The sequence below is a fragment of the Vipera berus genome, assembly GCF_964194415.1.
Source record: "Vipera berus genome assembly, chromosome: 5".
Classification (NCBI taxonomy): domain Eukaryota; kingdom Metazoa; phylum Chordata; class Lepidosauria; order Squamata; family Viperidae; genus Vipera; species Vipera berus.
The window spans coordinates 24,848,005-24,863,352 of NC_138207.1; the positions used below are offsets into that span (position 1 = coordinate 24,848,005).

The 15,348-nt window shown below is 39.4% G+C and overlaps 1 protein-coding gene across 1 annotated transcript; it reads left to right on the forward strand.

The window, feature by feature from the left end:
• Positions 1 to 9,836: 9,836 nt before the first annotated feature.
• LOC308668526 (primary amine oxidase, lung isozyme-like) lies at positions 9,837 to 14,621 on the forward strand (the record flags this gene model as incomplete). Its single annotated transcript, XM_081328529.1, has 4 exons — positions 9,837 to 10,524; positions 12,428 to 12,716; positions 13,997 to 14,126; positions 14,421 to 14,621. The coding sequence occupies 4 exons, from the start codon at positions 9,837 to 9,839 to the stop codon at positions 14,619 to 14,621; spliced, it is 1,308 nt and encodes a 435-aa protein (XP_081184655.1).
• Between the last annotated feature and the right edge of the window lie 727 nt (positions 14,622 to 15,348).

Genomic DNA, 15,348 nt, shown 5'->3' on the forward strand with positions numbered 1-15,348 from the left:
AGAGAACGAGTCTCATTGGACTTGATTGGTTTGATGCCTTAGGTATTCAGATTACTGGTATCAACCAGACACAAATTGCAGACCTCGTGTCAGTATGTGAAGACTATGCATATGTTTTTGATTCAACCCTAGGAACATACACAGGCCCGCCTATCTCATTTAAGCTAGATCCCAATGTAGTCCCAATCAGGGTTAAGCCTTGTACGGTCCCCTTTGCCTTAAAACATAAAATTAAGAAATTGATAAGCTTGTAGAACAGGGCGTTTTACAGCCTGTTGATGGTGGGGAGTGGGAAACTCCTGTAGTCACTCCACGTAAAGCCAACAAGGAAATTCGCATTTGCACTGACTATAAATGCACTCTAAATAAAGCCCTCAAGCAACATGCTTACCCGGTCCCAGTGGTCAACCACATTTTAGCCTCCTTGCAAGGGGGTACTATTTTTGCTAACCTTGATTTAGCAGAGGCCTATCAGCAATTGCCGGTTGATGAGGCCATAGCCGCGGCTCAGGCGATCGTGACTCACAGGGGGGCTTTCAAAGTTAAACGCTTACAGTTTGGAGTCAGTGTTGCACCTGGCATTTTCCAGGGAATCATGGAGCATACTGTTAAGGGTATTCAGGGTGTCTGCCCTTATTTTGATGATGTTCTTATTGCAGGGGATTCCCCAGAAGTGCTAGCTAGTAGGCTCAGGGCTGTCTTGCAGAGGCTTCACGAAGCAGGCCTCAAATTAAAAAAGACCAAGTGTAGTATTGGGATTCCTTCAACAGAATTCCTGGGTTTCCGAATTGATGCTAATGGCATTCACCCTGCTGATTCTAAAGTGAAGGCCATTAAAATGGCTCATAGGCCCAAATCCAAAGGAGAGCTACAAGCATTCTTGGGCCTCCTAAACTTCTATCACACATTTCTACCTCATAAGGCTGCACTAGCAGAGCCCCTCCACAGGCTTCTAGATAAGAAAGCTCCATGAAAATGGACTAACTTACATGAAAAAAGTTTCCAAGACTTAAAAGCACTATTGTCAGAAAAGTCCACTGTAACTCATTACAAAGAGTCTAAACCAGTATGTCTTGCATGCGATGCATCTCCCTATGGGGTGGGGGCAGTTTTAAGTCACATAGAAAAAAATGGAACACAGGTTCCTATAGCATTTTACTCAAGGACATTGTCCTTTGCTGAGCGCAACTATGCTCAGATTGACAAAGAGGCCCTAGCCATCGTTGCTGGAATAAAAAAATCTATTACTATTTATATGGCAGGGACTTCACGGTCTTTACAGACCATAAATCTCTCTTGGGACTTTTTACAACAGACAAACAAACCCCCCACATACTTTCTCCAAGAATGCTAAGATGGTCTATTTTTCTATCTGCATACACTTTTAAATTGATTCACAAATCATCTCCAAAGGTTCTTCTAAAATAAATACCAAATCATCAGCAAATGCTTGTAATTTATATGTTTTGCCTTTTATTTCCAGTTCTTTAATTTCTGTATCTTGTCTAATATTTCTATTTAAAACTTCCAGAGTGAAAATAAATAATAATGGAGATAATGGACATCCTTGCCTTGTGCCTTTGCTTATCTCAAATTTCTCGGTATAGTCTCCATTCACAATCACTTTCACTGTTTTTAATTGAATATTGTTTTTATCATTGTTATGTACTGGGCTCATTAGTAATACCACGTGGGTTGCTGGAGCAGCTAACGGCTCTCCAGCAACACAGACTACAAGTCTCCAGTGCTGCTATTGGCTATCCCTAGGCGGCAATGGTTGCTTCAAACCTATTGGCTGCCACCTAGGTGCTAGACTATATATTGCAGCTAGTTGCAGCCATTTCCCCAGTTCTGACTCTGCACAAAATAAATCGTGAGTTTTCCTGTACTCGGTTGTCTCGTCTTCTTTCCTGTGCCAAAGAACCTGCTACACAACAATCATGTTTATAAAGTTCTGTCCAAAGTTCATTATTTGTAATTGCTGAATCATAAATTGCAAGGAAACATTATCAAATGCCTTTTGGGCATCTAGAAATATTAGTGCCAGTTGTTTCCCTGGATGTAATTCATAATATACCAATACATCCATTATCACTCTTAAATTATTTTTAATTTGTCTCTTTGACAAAAAAAACCATTTTGGTCTCAATGTATAAATTCAGTTAAGAATCTTTTCAGTCTCTCTCCCATAATTCAAGTAAAAAAATTATAATCCACACTCAGTAATGATATCGGTCTATAATTTTTTATCTGTCAAATCTGAGTTTTCTTTTGGTATTAAGGTAATATTTGCTTCTATCCATGTACAGTATTTGGGAATTTAGCCTCCAACAAAAGTTCATTGCAAACATCTTTCAGCGGTTCACTTAGTATATCTTGTAAAGCTTTGTATAACTCCGCTGGTAGTCCATCTGGCCCTGGTGTTTTCTTGTTTTTTTGTCTCTTTATGGCCTCTGTTATTTCCATCATTGTTATTTTTTCCTCTAACATAATCTTACAGGTTTCTGAAATTTTTGGAAGGTTATTTTCTTCCAGATATTGGATCATTCTCTCTCTTGGAATTTCTGCTATGTCATACAGTTTTCTTGTAATATTCTTTAATTATCATTTTTATTTCTTCGTTTTTAAATTGTAGGCAACCTTTTTCATCTACTAAATTGTTTATCATTTTCTTCTTCTTCTGTTTTTTAAGTTTATAAGCTAACCATCTTCCTGGTTTATTTGCATTTTAAAAAAATATTTTGCTCTTTTTATTTGCTGTGCCAATTTTTTTTTTGAGTGCTCAAACTGCAATCCCAAACCCACATGTATCGTCAGGTGCCAGGTGGGCATGGCCCATTGGGTGAGTGTGGCCCATTGGGTGTGCATGGCCCATTGGGTGGGAGTGGCTGCGGTGGTAATGGCAGACTGGGTGGGACTAAAAAGTTCAATCAATCAATTCCAAGTTTGCAAGATCTTTTTTTTCCGATGAGAAGTTGAAATTGATTGATTGATTGATTGATTGAAACTTTTTTTTTTTTGCACATGGCGGTGGAGGCCTAAAGCAAAAAGGTTTTATAAAACTCAGCTGAAGGCCTGGGACTGGAGCAATGGTGCCCGTGCCCACAGAGAGGGCTCTGCATGCCACCTGTGGCACACGTGCCATAGGTTTGCCACCACGGCTATAGGTTAAGTAGTCTTTCTTTGAGTCAGTCTAAGTTCGATTTTTAAGAGTTCTTTTATATTCCTTAAAATCCTTCCCCTTTCTGTAGTTGCCCACCACTTTTAACTCTCTTCTCCCCTAGTGCTTCTGGGGTCTTTACTTTATAGCAATTCCCAATCAGGGGATCAACATTTTTAGGTCCAAAAGGAAAAGGAAAAAGAGCAGGCTCACCCAGTTTCAGCACGCTGTTGACAATCAGCTGTTTAGTGGAGCGCTGCAGCTCCTCGCTTTTCTTCTAGCTGGTGATGACTTGGGCTGTCTGAGCTTACCAGGCAACCCTTCCTCCATCCTTTTAGAGGGTTTCTTCAGTCCGTCTGTACCGACTGCCATCTGGTCCGGACTTCTGAGGCATCCCTCCTTCTTTGTTGCAACAAATAGTCACACGCTCTTCCTTGGCCAATGCTACCATTGTGCAACCTCAACCCTCGCAATTATGAAACATTTTTGTTCCTAAGGAGAATAATCAGTTTGCTTAGGCTTTATTACATTATACACCTGCCTTTAATCTTTACAGTTGAATATGAAGCATTATTTTTAAGTGATAAATAAGTATTTTCACATTTCTATATCAGGTAAGGTCATAAATACAGTACTTCTGCATCTTAATACTGTTAGCATATATAACTTGACCAACCTGGAACTGGACTAATTCTCATAATTCTTATTCAGTGAACCTATTGGAGTTCAACCCATCTGAAATTCCAGCATACAAAAGATTGATAAATGGTGAACTCATTATGAAGTTATCTTGATAGAGTTACAGCACTTCAAATTCACATTCTTCTTCACAATAACTTTTCAAGAAGAGGTTTTCAAAAGAATTTCTATTGACACCACTGGTTGTAGCCCTCTTCATTTGCTTGTTATCATCATCATAACATTTCTCCTAAAAATTAAATCCCATAATTTTAGGCCTTAATATCCAGCCACATCCTGAACCTCTGTTAGGTGTAACTAAGCTACCAAAATATATTGCTCCCCAAGTTTACAATGACATTTAATTTCTAATGAGCACAGGCTTATTAGCTGAAGTGATTTGATTCTTTATAGATTGCCTGGCAGGACTATGAGCTAATCCTTCTGCCATTCCAAATACAGATTCATTGAACAAAAACTTAGCAGTTTGGGGAAATAAAGTGAAAGATCAGGTATCTTACTGGAGGAAGAGGCACAGCAACAGCTGGCTTATATGTAAATTTGTAATTTGCTATTTCTCCATGCAGCAGTAGTCATTATTGTTTTAATGGATACATGTCAGTTTGGCAGATATTTTTGTTAGTGTTTTATTGAAAACCAAATTGTCATTTTAGAAACATGTTAGATAAGATTGAAATACTTGGGACAACAAGATTTCATAATATATTATTTTGTAGATGTCAAGATAAATCAATCATCAGACTTCATGTCAGGTCCCATAGGTAATCCTAGTTGATTTTTAAAATCAAACATCTTGGTATCTTTATAATTCTTAGGCTGTCACAATGTAAAATTCTGCTCAAGCCTAATTAAGAATCTTGTATTTATTGTATAAACATGTCCATATCTCTTGTGCATTCTGAATGGGAAGAAATTAGTAAGTTTGTGTAAGTTTATATTACACTGATTTAATTAAATTGGAATGAAACCTTATTAGGCATCTGCAGATTTTGAGCAACATGAATTTTAAATAGCAAAGATTAATAAAAATGTTCTGATTAATTTAGAGAGTGATGAATTAATATTGTTTTCAAAGTGTAGAACATTTGTTTTAGCCAGCTAGCACTGCTTACTGAGGTCCTGTTAAAATGAAAGGAAATAACATATAACATGCACATTGTGTATGATTAAATTTTAGAATTTGACAAAAAGGATTAGAGAGATGGTGTCTATGTACTTGGCTTGATCTAGGACAGGGATCGGAAACCTTAAACACTCAAAGAGCCACTTGGACCCATTTCCCAGAGGGGGGGAAAACACTGGGAGCCGCAAAACCTGGAGCCTGATTGAAATAGAGGCTGCTGTGCATGAGTTCTCTCTGTCTCTGTCTCCCTCCCTCCTTCTCCCTCTCTTTATCTCCCTCCCTCTCCCCCCCCTCTCCAATCTTCTGCTCACCTGGCAAGTTGGCTTCATGAATTCTAATCAAATGGGTTCTAATCTGGAGTGATAAATAATGAAACTTATTTCTTATTTTTTTTTAAATGAAACAACTCCAGGATAACAGATTTGGATCAGGTAATGGTTCATTTACATATATAATTGACAAGTCACAGGTGGTATTATGAACAGATAAAGATGAGCATCTTAACTTAAATGTCAATTTCATACACTATCCGTATGACCCTACTACACCCTTCCTGGCCTTTCAAAAAGAACACGAGTAGAAGGCCTTAACTCTAAATGATTGATATCTTATAAATCATAGCTTATGTCCCAAAAACAATAATAATAATAATAATAATAATAATAATAATAATAATAATAAGAAGAAGAAGAAGAAGAAGAAGAAGAAGAAGAAGAAGTTGGAAGGGACCTTGGAGGTCATCTAGTCCAACCCCCTGCTCAGGCTCCAGTTAATGCCGTGATTTAAGCAGCTGTTTCTTCCACCACCAACATGCTTTCAGTGTTATTATCAGTCAATCCTAAAATCATGAAACAAATCCTATGAATCATCATTCTTATATTGGCCAAAGTAGGCACTTAAGCTCTCAATGTGGCTTGCAACTTGAGAAGCTCCAAACTTCCCAGAAGGCTACACATACTCAAATAGGTTTGCCAACTCAACATCCTTGCCAGAAGCCATTGATGAGACTACTATAAGATCTTCTCAACATTCTAAACATGGTTACTGGCCTTCAAAAACAGGGAAGATGTCAAGAATGAAGCCACTGAATTACCAAAATGTAATAATGTGTGTGTTTTTCCACTTTGACAAGAAGTCCCTCATTTATAAATGAAATCAGAGAAATATTTAATAAACAGCTAAGAAAAAATGTTGGTCAAGAAATTTCAGGGATTAAACTGTGTTTTGTATCTAATTCCATGACTAAGGAGGCTGGTTCCTAGCGGTCATCTCTGCTTCTCTGAGTGAGGGTCACTTCCCCACCGCCTTGAAGGAGGCGGTGGTGAGACCTCTCCTCAAGAAGCCCACCTTGGACCCATCCTCTTTGAATAACTTTCATCCTGTCTCCAATCTTCGCTTCCTTGCGAAGGTTGTTGAGAGCGTGGTGGCGCACCAACTTCCTCAGATCCTGGATGAAGCGGTTTATCTAGACCCGTACCAATCGGGTTTCAGGCCGGGCTACAGCACGGAGACGGCATTTGTCGCTCTGATGAATGATCTCTGGAGAGCCCGGGACAGGGGCCATTCCTCTGTCCTAGTCTTATTAGACCTCTCGGCGGCTTTCGATACCATCGACCATGGTATCTTGCTGCGACGCCTCAGGGGACTGGGAGTGGGAGGCACAGTTCTGCGTTGGTTCTCCTCCTTTCTCCAGGGTCGCTCGCAGTCGGTGCTGACAGGGGGACAGAGGTCGACCCCGAGGCCTCTCGCTTGCGGAGTCCCTCAGGGGTCGGTCCTCTCGCCTCTCCTGTTCAACATCTACATGAAACCGCTGGGTGAGATCATTCGCAGTTTTGGAGTAGGGTACCATCAGTATGCTGATGAAAACCAGCTTTTTATCTCAACTCCAAACAATATCAGTGATGCCCTAGACGTGATGTCCCGCTACCTGAAAGCGGTCCGGGAATGGATGGGGAGGAACAGGCTTCAACTGAACCCGGACAAGACTGAATGGCTGTACGTACCGGCAAGCCAGGATATTCAGAACCTCCCATTGCTTAACATCGGGGACAAGTTACTACCCCCTGTTGATAGGGCCCGCAACCTGGGTGTCCTCCTAGACTCGCAGCTCTCCCTGGAAGACCACATAGGAGCTGTGACCAAGGGGGCCTTCTCCCGGGTTCGACTAGTTCGCCAACTACGGCCTTATCTGGACCTGGATTCCTTACGTACAGTCACCCATGCCCTTGTGACCTCTCGCCTAGACTATTGTAACGCTCTCTACATGGGGCTGCCCTTGAGATCCACTCGGAAGCTTCAACTGGTGCAAAGTGCAGCGGCACGGACACTCTTGGGAGCCTCCCGATACTCCCATATCACACCTCTCCTCCGTGCGCTGCACTGGCTTCCGGTTGCCTTCCGTGTGAAGTTCAAGGTGCTAACAATGACATACAAAGCCCTACATGGCATGGGTCCGGACTACCTACGGGAGCACCTTCTGCCAATGTCAGCACCCCACCGTCCTGTGCGCTCCCACAGAGAGGGCCTCCTCAGGGTGCCACCGCTCAAGGAATGTCGGCTGGTGGCCCCCAGGGGGAGGGCATTCTCAGTGGGTGCGCCAGCCCTCTGGAACAGCTTACCAACCAAAATCCGGATGGCCCCCGACCTCCGTACCTTCCGACGCGACCTAAAAACCTTCCTGTTCCAGCAGTCCGGCCTGGCATGATAGCTTTAATTGGGGTCCCAGTTTGTTTTTACTATTGTTTTTTATTGTTTTTTATTGTTCAATCTGTATACCTTCCTTCCTCTGTACACCGCCCCGAGTCCCTCGGGAGAAGGGCGGTCTATAAAAACAAACAAACAAATAAATAAATAAATAATATTTACCTTTTTATTGATTATTTACTTCTTTTCCTATCTTACCATAAATCTTGCTGGGATCTTCCCCTTCACCCATCTCACAAAAAACAGAAGGTTGGACTATATGAACTGTAAGATCTCTTTTGATTCTATGAATCTGTAATTTGGCTTTATTTCAACATCATATAATTTAGCATCTAATTAAAATAGGTTCTTCTGAATTGCCTGGAAAGATTGCTAAAGCTGTTGTTATATTCGGGGAGGATAACCTCTGTCACAGTCATTTATGCCCTAGTTACCTCCTGATTTAAGTAGTGTAATGCATCCTACATAAACCGTACCAGTCCGGTTTCAGACCCGGCTACAGCATGGAAATGGCATTGGTCGCACTGGTGGATGATCTCTGGCGGGTCCGGGACAGGGTCTGTTCCTCTGTCCTGGTCCTACTTGACCTCTCAGCAGCTTTTGTTACCATCGACCATGGTATCCTGCTGCGACGGCTCGAGGGGTTGGGAGTGGGAGGCACTGTTTTACAGTGGTTCTCCTCCTACCTCTCAGGCCGCTCGCAGTTTGTATTGGCAGTGGGACAGAGATCTACCCCGAGGCCCCTCACTTGTGGGGTGCCTCAGGGGTCGGTTCTCTCCCCCCTCCTGTTTAACTTCTATATAAAGCTGCTGGGTGAGATCATCTGTGGCTTTGGGGTGAGGTATCACCAATATGCGGATGATACCCAGTTGTTCATCTCCACCCAGAGCCAACCCAGTGATGCCCTTGACATGATGTACCAGTGCCTGGAGGCGGTGCGGGTCTGGATGGGAAGGAAGAGGCTCAGGCTTAACCCCTCCAAGACTGAGTGGCTGTGGATACCGGCATCTCATATAATAATAATAATAATAATAATAATAATAATAATAATAATAATAATAATAATAATAATAATAATAATAATAATAATAATAATAATAATAATAATAAAGTTGGAAGGGACCTTGGAGGTCATCTAGTCCAACCCCCTGCTCAGGCAGGAAACCTTATACTATTTCAGGCAAATGGCTGTCCAGTCTCTTCTTAAAAACTTCCAGTGTTAGAGCATTCACCACCTCTGGAGGCAGGTTGTTCCACTGGTTAATTGTTCTAACTGTCAGGAAGTTTCTCCTTAGTTCTAGGTTGCTTCTCTCCTTGACTAGTTTCTATCCGTTGCTTCTTGTCCTACCCTCAGATGCTTTGGAGAAGAGCTTGACTCCCTCTTCTTTGGGGCAGCCCCTGAGATATTGGAACACTGCTATCATGTCATCCCTCACCCTTCTCTTCGTTAAACTACACATACCCAATTCCAGCAACCGTTCCCTATATGTTTTAGCCTCCAGCCCCCTAATCATCTTTGTTGCTCTTCTCTGTACCCTTTCTAGAGTTTCGACATCTTTTTTACATCGTGGTGACCAAAACTGGATGCAGTATTCTAGGTGTGGCCTTACCAAATCATTGTAAAGTGGTATTAGTACTTCACTTGATCTTGATTCTATACCTCTGTTAATGCAGCCTAGCACTGTGTTGGCTTTTTTGGCAGCTGCAGCACACTGCTGGCTCATATTGAAGTGATTGTCTACTAAGACTCCGAGATCCCTCTCACAGTTGCTACTATTGAGCAAGGTACCACCTATACTATACCTAAGCATTTGATTTTCCCTGCCTAAATGTAGAACCTTACTTTTTTCACCATTGAATTTCATTTTGTTAGATAGTGCCTAGTGTTCGAGTCTGTCCAGATCCTTCTGTATCTTAAGCCTATCTTCTGGAGTATTGGCTATTCCTGCCAGCTTGGTGTCGTCTGCAAATTTGATGAGTTCCCCATCTATCCCCTCATCCAAATCGTTAATGAAGATATTGAAGAGCACTGGGCTCAGAACAGAGCCCTGGGGCACCCCACTACACACTTCCTTCCATGTAGATGTGGTTCCATTGAGGACCACACACTGAGTACAGCCTGTCAGCCAGCTACGAATCCATCTGGTGGTAATGCTATCTAACCGACATTTTTCTATCTTATCAAGTATCCATTTTGGAAATCAGGTGGACCCCAATGTGACAGAATTTGTGGTGGGTCCTCTTCCAAAGCCAATATATCATCAAGATATCATGGTACAGAAATATGGAAGGCAATTGCCTTATTCTCAAAGGATAATTTTGGGAAATGAGTTTCATGAAATCCATGATTTCTTAAAGAGAAATGAATACCTGAAGGCTCCAAATTTCATGCAAAAGGTTCTAAATTACAATGGAAGCAATCTTCGGTATAGCAGTCAAATGCCACCCGGGCTAAAATCAGGAGATCGCAAAATGTGGGTGAGCCATTTCCAGAATGTGACTGGACACTATTTGCATCCCGTTGGGCTTGAGGTCCAAGTGGATCATAGTAGCCTGGATGTTTCTGAGTGGAAAGTGATAAATGTATTTTATAATGGACAGTACTTCGAAGACATGGAAGACCTTGAGAGACAATTCAATATGGGAAAGGTTAGAGTAGACAAGGTTAAAGAAGCCCCTCCTGATGGGGGTTACTCATCACTGAAGCAGAGGGTGCCACCAAAAGACCCAGGCCCTTTGCAGTATAAACCTCGTGGGCCACGCTATAGGATTCACAATAATCATGTCACTTTTCTGAGATGGAGTTTTGCATTTGGAATTGATGCAAGCAGGGGTCCACGTATCTTTGATGTCAGGTCAAGCAATATGTTTTGAACAGGTGAGGAACAAAACTTTATACTGGTAATGTTGTTTAACAATTTAGGAGAAGAGATTTTTTTCAGAATTGTTAATTTCTGCTTTTATTATAATTGTGATTTTCTTGTTTTATTTATTGGTCCAAGACTGAATAAAGATAAAGTTTTTAAAAATCAAGTGTATTTATTTCACTATTTGGCTCTTAGCAAACCCTAATTTAAATACAATATGAAGTGTAACAATAAAATTAAATCAGTGGCTATTCTGCAAGATATCATGCATCAAATTTACAGTAATTATGTCTTCATATGTTTCCAGGGCTTGAATATATGAAATAGTTCTAGAATCAACACTTTTGAAATATTTGCAGATGTCAATTCACTTAAAGATGAATCTAAAAATTGGCTGTTTTAGGTGGATTTGGAACTGGTGGCTGGATTCAGGGCACAGGAATCATACTATAAATCTTTTTTAGAGTGTTTCCTCACTCACTTGTTTCTGATCCAGCAAGATGCAATGGCTAACTTGAACTGCTTTGAAGATTTAGAGGAAGACCTGAAAATGCCTCATGAAAATGTGCCACATATAATTTATATATTTGCCACAGGGTGGAGCTGCATGTCTATCTAGTATTTCCCAATAATTATTTCATAATATTTCTTGGGTGCATTTCTGTTTCTCTGGGACATAAATACATTCTCTCTGTCATATTATCTTTAACACTGACTATTTTAAATGCTGCTGCTTTCCAGACATTGATCCCATAAAGTGTTCGGAGAAGGGCGGGATATAAATGGAATTAAAATAAAATAAATAAATGGTCAAAGCGTATATAATTATTTCTTTGATAAGTTTTGTGTATTTCCTATTAGGATAGGACACACATTGTGTGGCTCTTATTTAACCCCACTGATCTTCATTGCTGGTGTGGTCTTCATTGCATGCTAATGCAGACAATATATAAAAATTGTAGTGTAAATCCAATAATATCATTACCATAGCTTTAAAAACAACAAAAGTCCACAAAAAACTTTTTACAATTGAGGAAAACTCTCCTTATGTGTTGTCTCATCAATCCCCCTGTTCACCGCCCTGAGTCCTTCGGGAGAAGGGCGGTATAGAAATATTATTAAATTAAATTAAATTAAATTAATATGTTCTTCAAATTACTCCAAAACACTATATACAGTCCTGGTGTCTTCAACAGTGCACTCAATTCAGTTAAATGTGCAAACATTTGGATTTGAATTTTTCAATGAGTTTCAGTGAGTGCTCTCTAGATTATTTCTGGAGACAGAAGTGAATCTCATATTAAGATTACAAAATGCAGAGCTGAATTCTTCAGCCAAGGCAGGGTATAAGAATATGCATGGATAGAATGGTCCTGAATTACATAATTCTAATCAAGTTTCCTTCCCAAATAGAAAATCTCTCTATGGTAATATGCAAAGACATTGTTAAGGAAAGGTGTGAGATTGTGTTACCTAGCTTGCAAATATATTTTTTAAAGACAGGAAGCTAATAAGTTCCCATCTTTTTTCAATTAAATATTAGAAAATAAGTAAAGGAGAATGAATAACCTCACAGAATGGTTTGTTCTAATAAACAATTACCTGAAATATTTTAGTTATGACTAATCTCTAATTCCGTTATATCATTTTTGTTTTGTTTTGTTTTGTGTACTAATATTTGCAGTGTTTTACACTTGTATCATATTCAGTCTGGAAAACTAATTATACATGCACTTATAGCAATTTCATCACTTTGCTAGCAAACATTTATTCCACAAACAAGTTTGATTTTAAGAAACTGAAAATGCAACAAAAATGCTTTGACTTATCAACAGCTATTCAAATACTAACTGTTCTACCTCTTTGCTTTCTGAGGTGTGAAAAATACCCTGGTTGGAAATGACATGGCTTTTGAGACCTTGCAGGCCCCTTGGAGCCCAGAACATAACATCCATCGAATGAAAATGATTAGGAAAGTTCTTAACACTGAGAACAAGGCAGCATTCCGTCTCCATGACAATATGCCCAGATACATTTATTTTACATCAAACTGCACAAACAAGTGGGGCCATGAGCAAGGCTATCGGATCCAGATGGTCAGCTTTTCTGGAGACCATCTGCCAGAATCGGATTCAATGGAACCAGGCCTCAGTGGGGTCGGTAAGTGAATATTTCTAAGTGCAGAAGTAAAATGGATTCACCCAGTGCTTTTTTTGGAAAAGAAAAAGGTGCCGGAACTCACACATGTCATACAACCCGCCTTACCTACCCTACAAGGTTCCATCCAAAAAAGGTGCGTTCTATGAGAAAAAAAGCCTTCACTTTGGAGCCCAGAACATGTCTTTGGCTTTCAAGATCTTGAATAAGATTTATTAATTTTAAAGAAATCTATATATCCATTTCTTGGCCACATTGTGGATTAATATTGATAAAATATTTGCTGGGAAAAACCTTTCCAACTGCAGAACTTAACAATAGAGCATATAAAGGAACAAAGTGCTATCCAAACACTGCAAAGTTTCTTCTAGCTAATATTCCATACTACCATTCATGACAGTTCTTTCAAATCCCAGAACTTCTTTCTATTAAAAATTCATTATTGAATTGCATAGAAACAATTCCTTTGACAAATATAGTATGTTTGGTTTGCAATCTATAATCGTATTTGAAAGAATAGTTAACATTTAAAAAACAGACCTCGTTATGAGAGGTCTTCTTGCGTTTGACCTAAGACAAATCCTCCAGATCCTGAAGTTTTCAGATGTGTGAAATAAATGTTGGTTTATAGAAATAAAATTGAGAGATTGAGTTTTAGTAAAGATGAGTGATATAAATTAAAGGTAAAATTGTGGCCTGAAATACTTTTTTAATTTATCCTATTGTCCCAGCTATAATCATTTATGGAGTAGGCAGACCTAACTATAGGACACCATGTGTAATTTATCCTTAACTGATTTCTATAATAGACACTACAAGTCCCCTTCAATAATACCAAAAATTTCAAATTGCTTTGGTTGAAAATTGAAGCCATGTTATTGTAAATTTGTACTCTTGAACTTCTGGACAAAATTTGAGATGCTCCTAGTAACTTTTAATCTCCTGAATTTGGGGTCAGTATATTTAATGGATTACCTACCAGGATGGAGATCCATGAGTGTTAGGTTGGCATAGATCACCATAGTAATCTTGGGATTCTGCAACTCATCTATGAATTTACACCTGGCAGTTGAAGCCTAAAGTCAACCCAAAATGCATATGTTGTTTAATAATGAATTACAACAAGGATTGTCCCTATTTTTTATAGTTGGGCTGTCATGGAATAGCATCCTGTCATTATATTGTCTTTCAAGACAGATGTCTGGAACAATAATCTTTGAAGATCTTAAGAAGAACTAATAATCAATAAATTTCAATCTCTGCAAGTCCTCTTGTTTTGCCTTTTAGTTATAAGTTGGCTGTTACAAAGAGGAAGGAAAATGAATCTTTCAGCACCACTCCCTACAATCAGGTTGACCCATGGAAACCTCCCATGGCCTTTGCTGACTTCATAAACAATGAGAGTATTGTCAATGAGGTAAGTGAAGATGAACCCCATGTACTACAAAGTACTTTGTAGGTTATTATCCTATAATTCTGCAGAATTTGCTAACAATTTTGGACTTCCAGTTCTCCATTTCTACACATCCCTAATTCTGAGTAGGCAAGCATAAAGGCATATTACCCCAATATTACCCCCAGATTTTATTAAATCATCTGCTGATTTACTTAACAAACTTAATTTCTCTTAATCTATTCCTCTATCATCTTTTTATTTAACAGATCTTTTCCCTAAGATACCACAGTAATATTGTCCCTTTTCCTTTAATAGGATCTGGTTGCCTGGATCAATGCTGGCTATCTCCATATTCCACATCCTGAGGACGTACCCAATACTGCAACCCTTGGGAATGTGGTTGGTTTCTTCTTGAGACCATACAATTGTTTTGATGATGACCCTTCCATGTTTTCTCCAGACAGTGTTTACTTCAACAACCTGCAGTATCCCAGTAACTGTGAGATCAACCAGTAGCGTGTTTGGCAAAAAATAGCTTCATGTTTGTCCATTTTCCCCCTTTCACTTTTGGGGTTTTTCAAAACATGACAATTTTCTAATGTCTTTTACTTTTTGACAGTGAATTAGAAATTGGAAACAAACAATAAATGTGTATTGCAGTCAGCTGTAATACACTCAGGGGGCTCTGCACAGTATTTTTAAAATCAAAATTTTAAAATGTGTGCGTACATTATATTAATTATATTATATTAATTATATTAATTATATTATATTATATTGTCAGATTCCTGACAAACCTAGCAGACAACTTTCTCTCCCAAAAAGTAGAGAAGGGAACTAGGGGATTAGCCATATTGGATTTAATTCTCACAAACAGAGATGAAATGATGGAAAATGTCAAAGCCACAGGAACCTTGGGGGGAAGTGATCATACAATATTGGAATTCAACATTCTGGAAGCACAAGCAATAGAACACAGCCAAACTAGAGTCTTGGACTTTAAAAGAGCTAATTTCAATAAACTTAGAGAGACCATGGGAAGAATTCCATGGATGAGAATCCTAAAGGGGAAAACAACTCAAGAAGCTTGGGAAATTTTGAAAAGTGATATAATAAAGGCCCAGTCTAGTACAATACCAACAAAAAAGAAAAATAACAGCTCTCAAAAGAAACCAGCATGGCTGCATAAAGAACTCTCTGATAAATTGAAAGATAAAAAGGACAAGTATAAGAATTGGAAAGA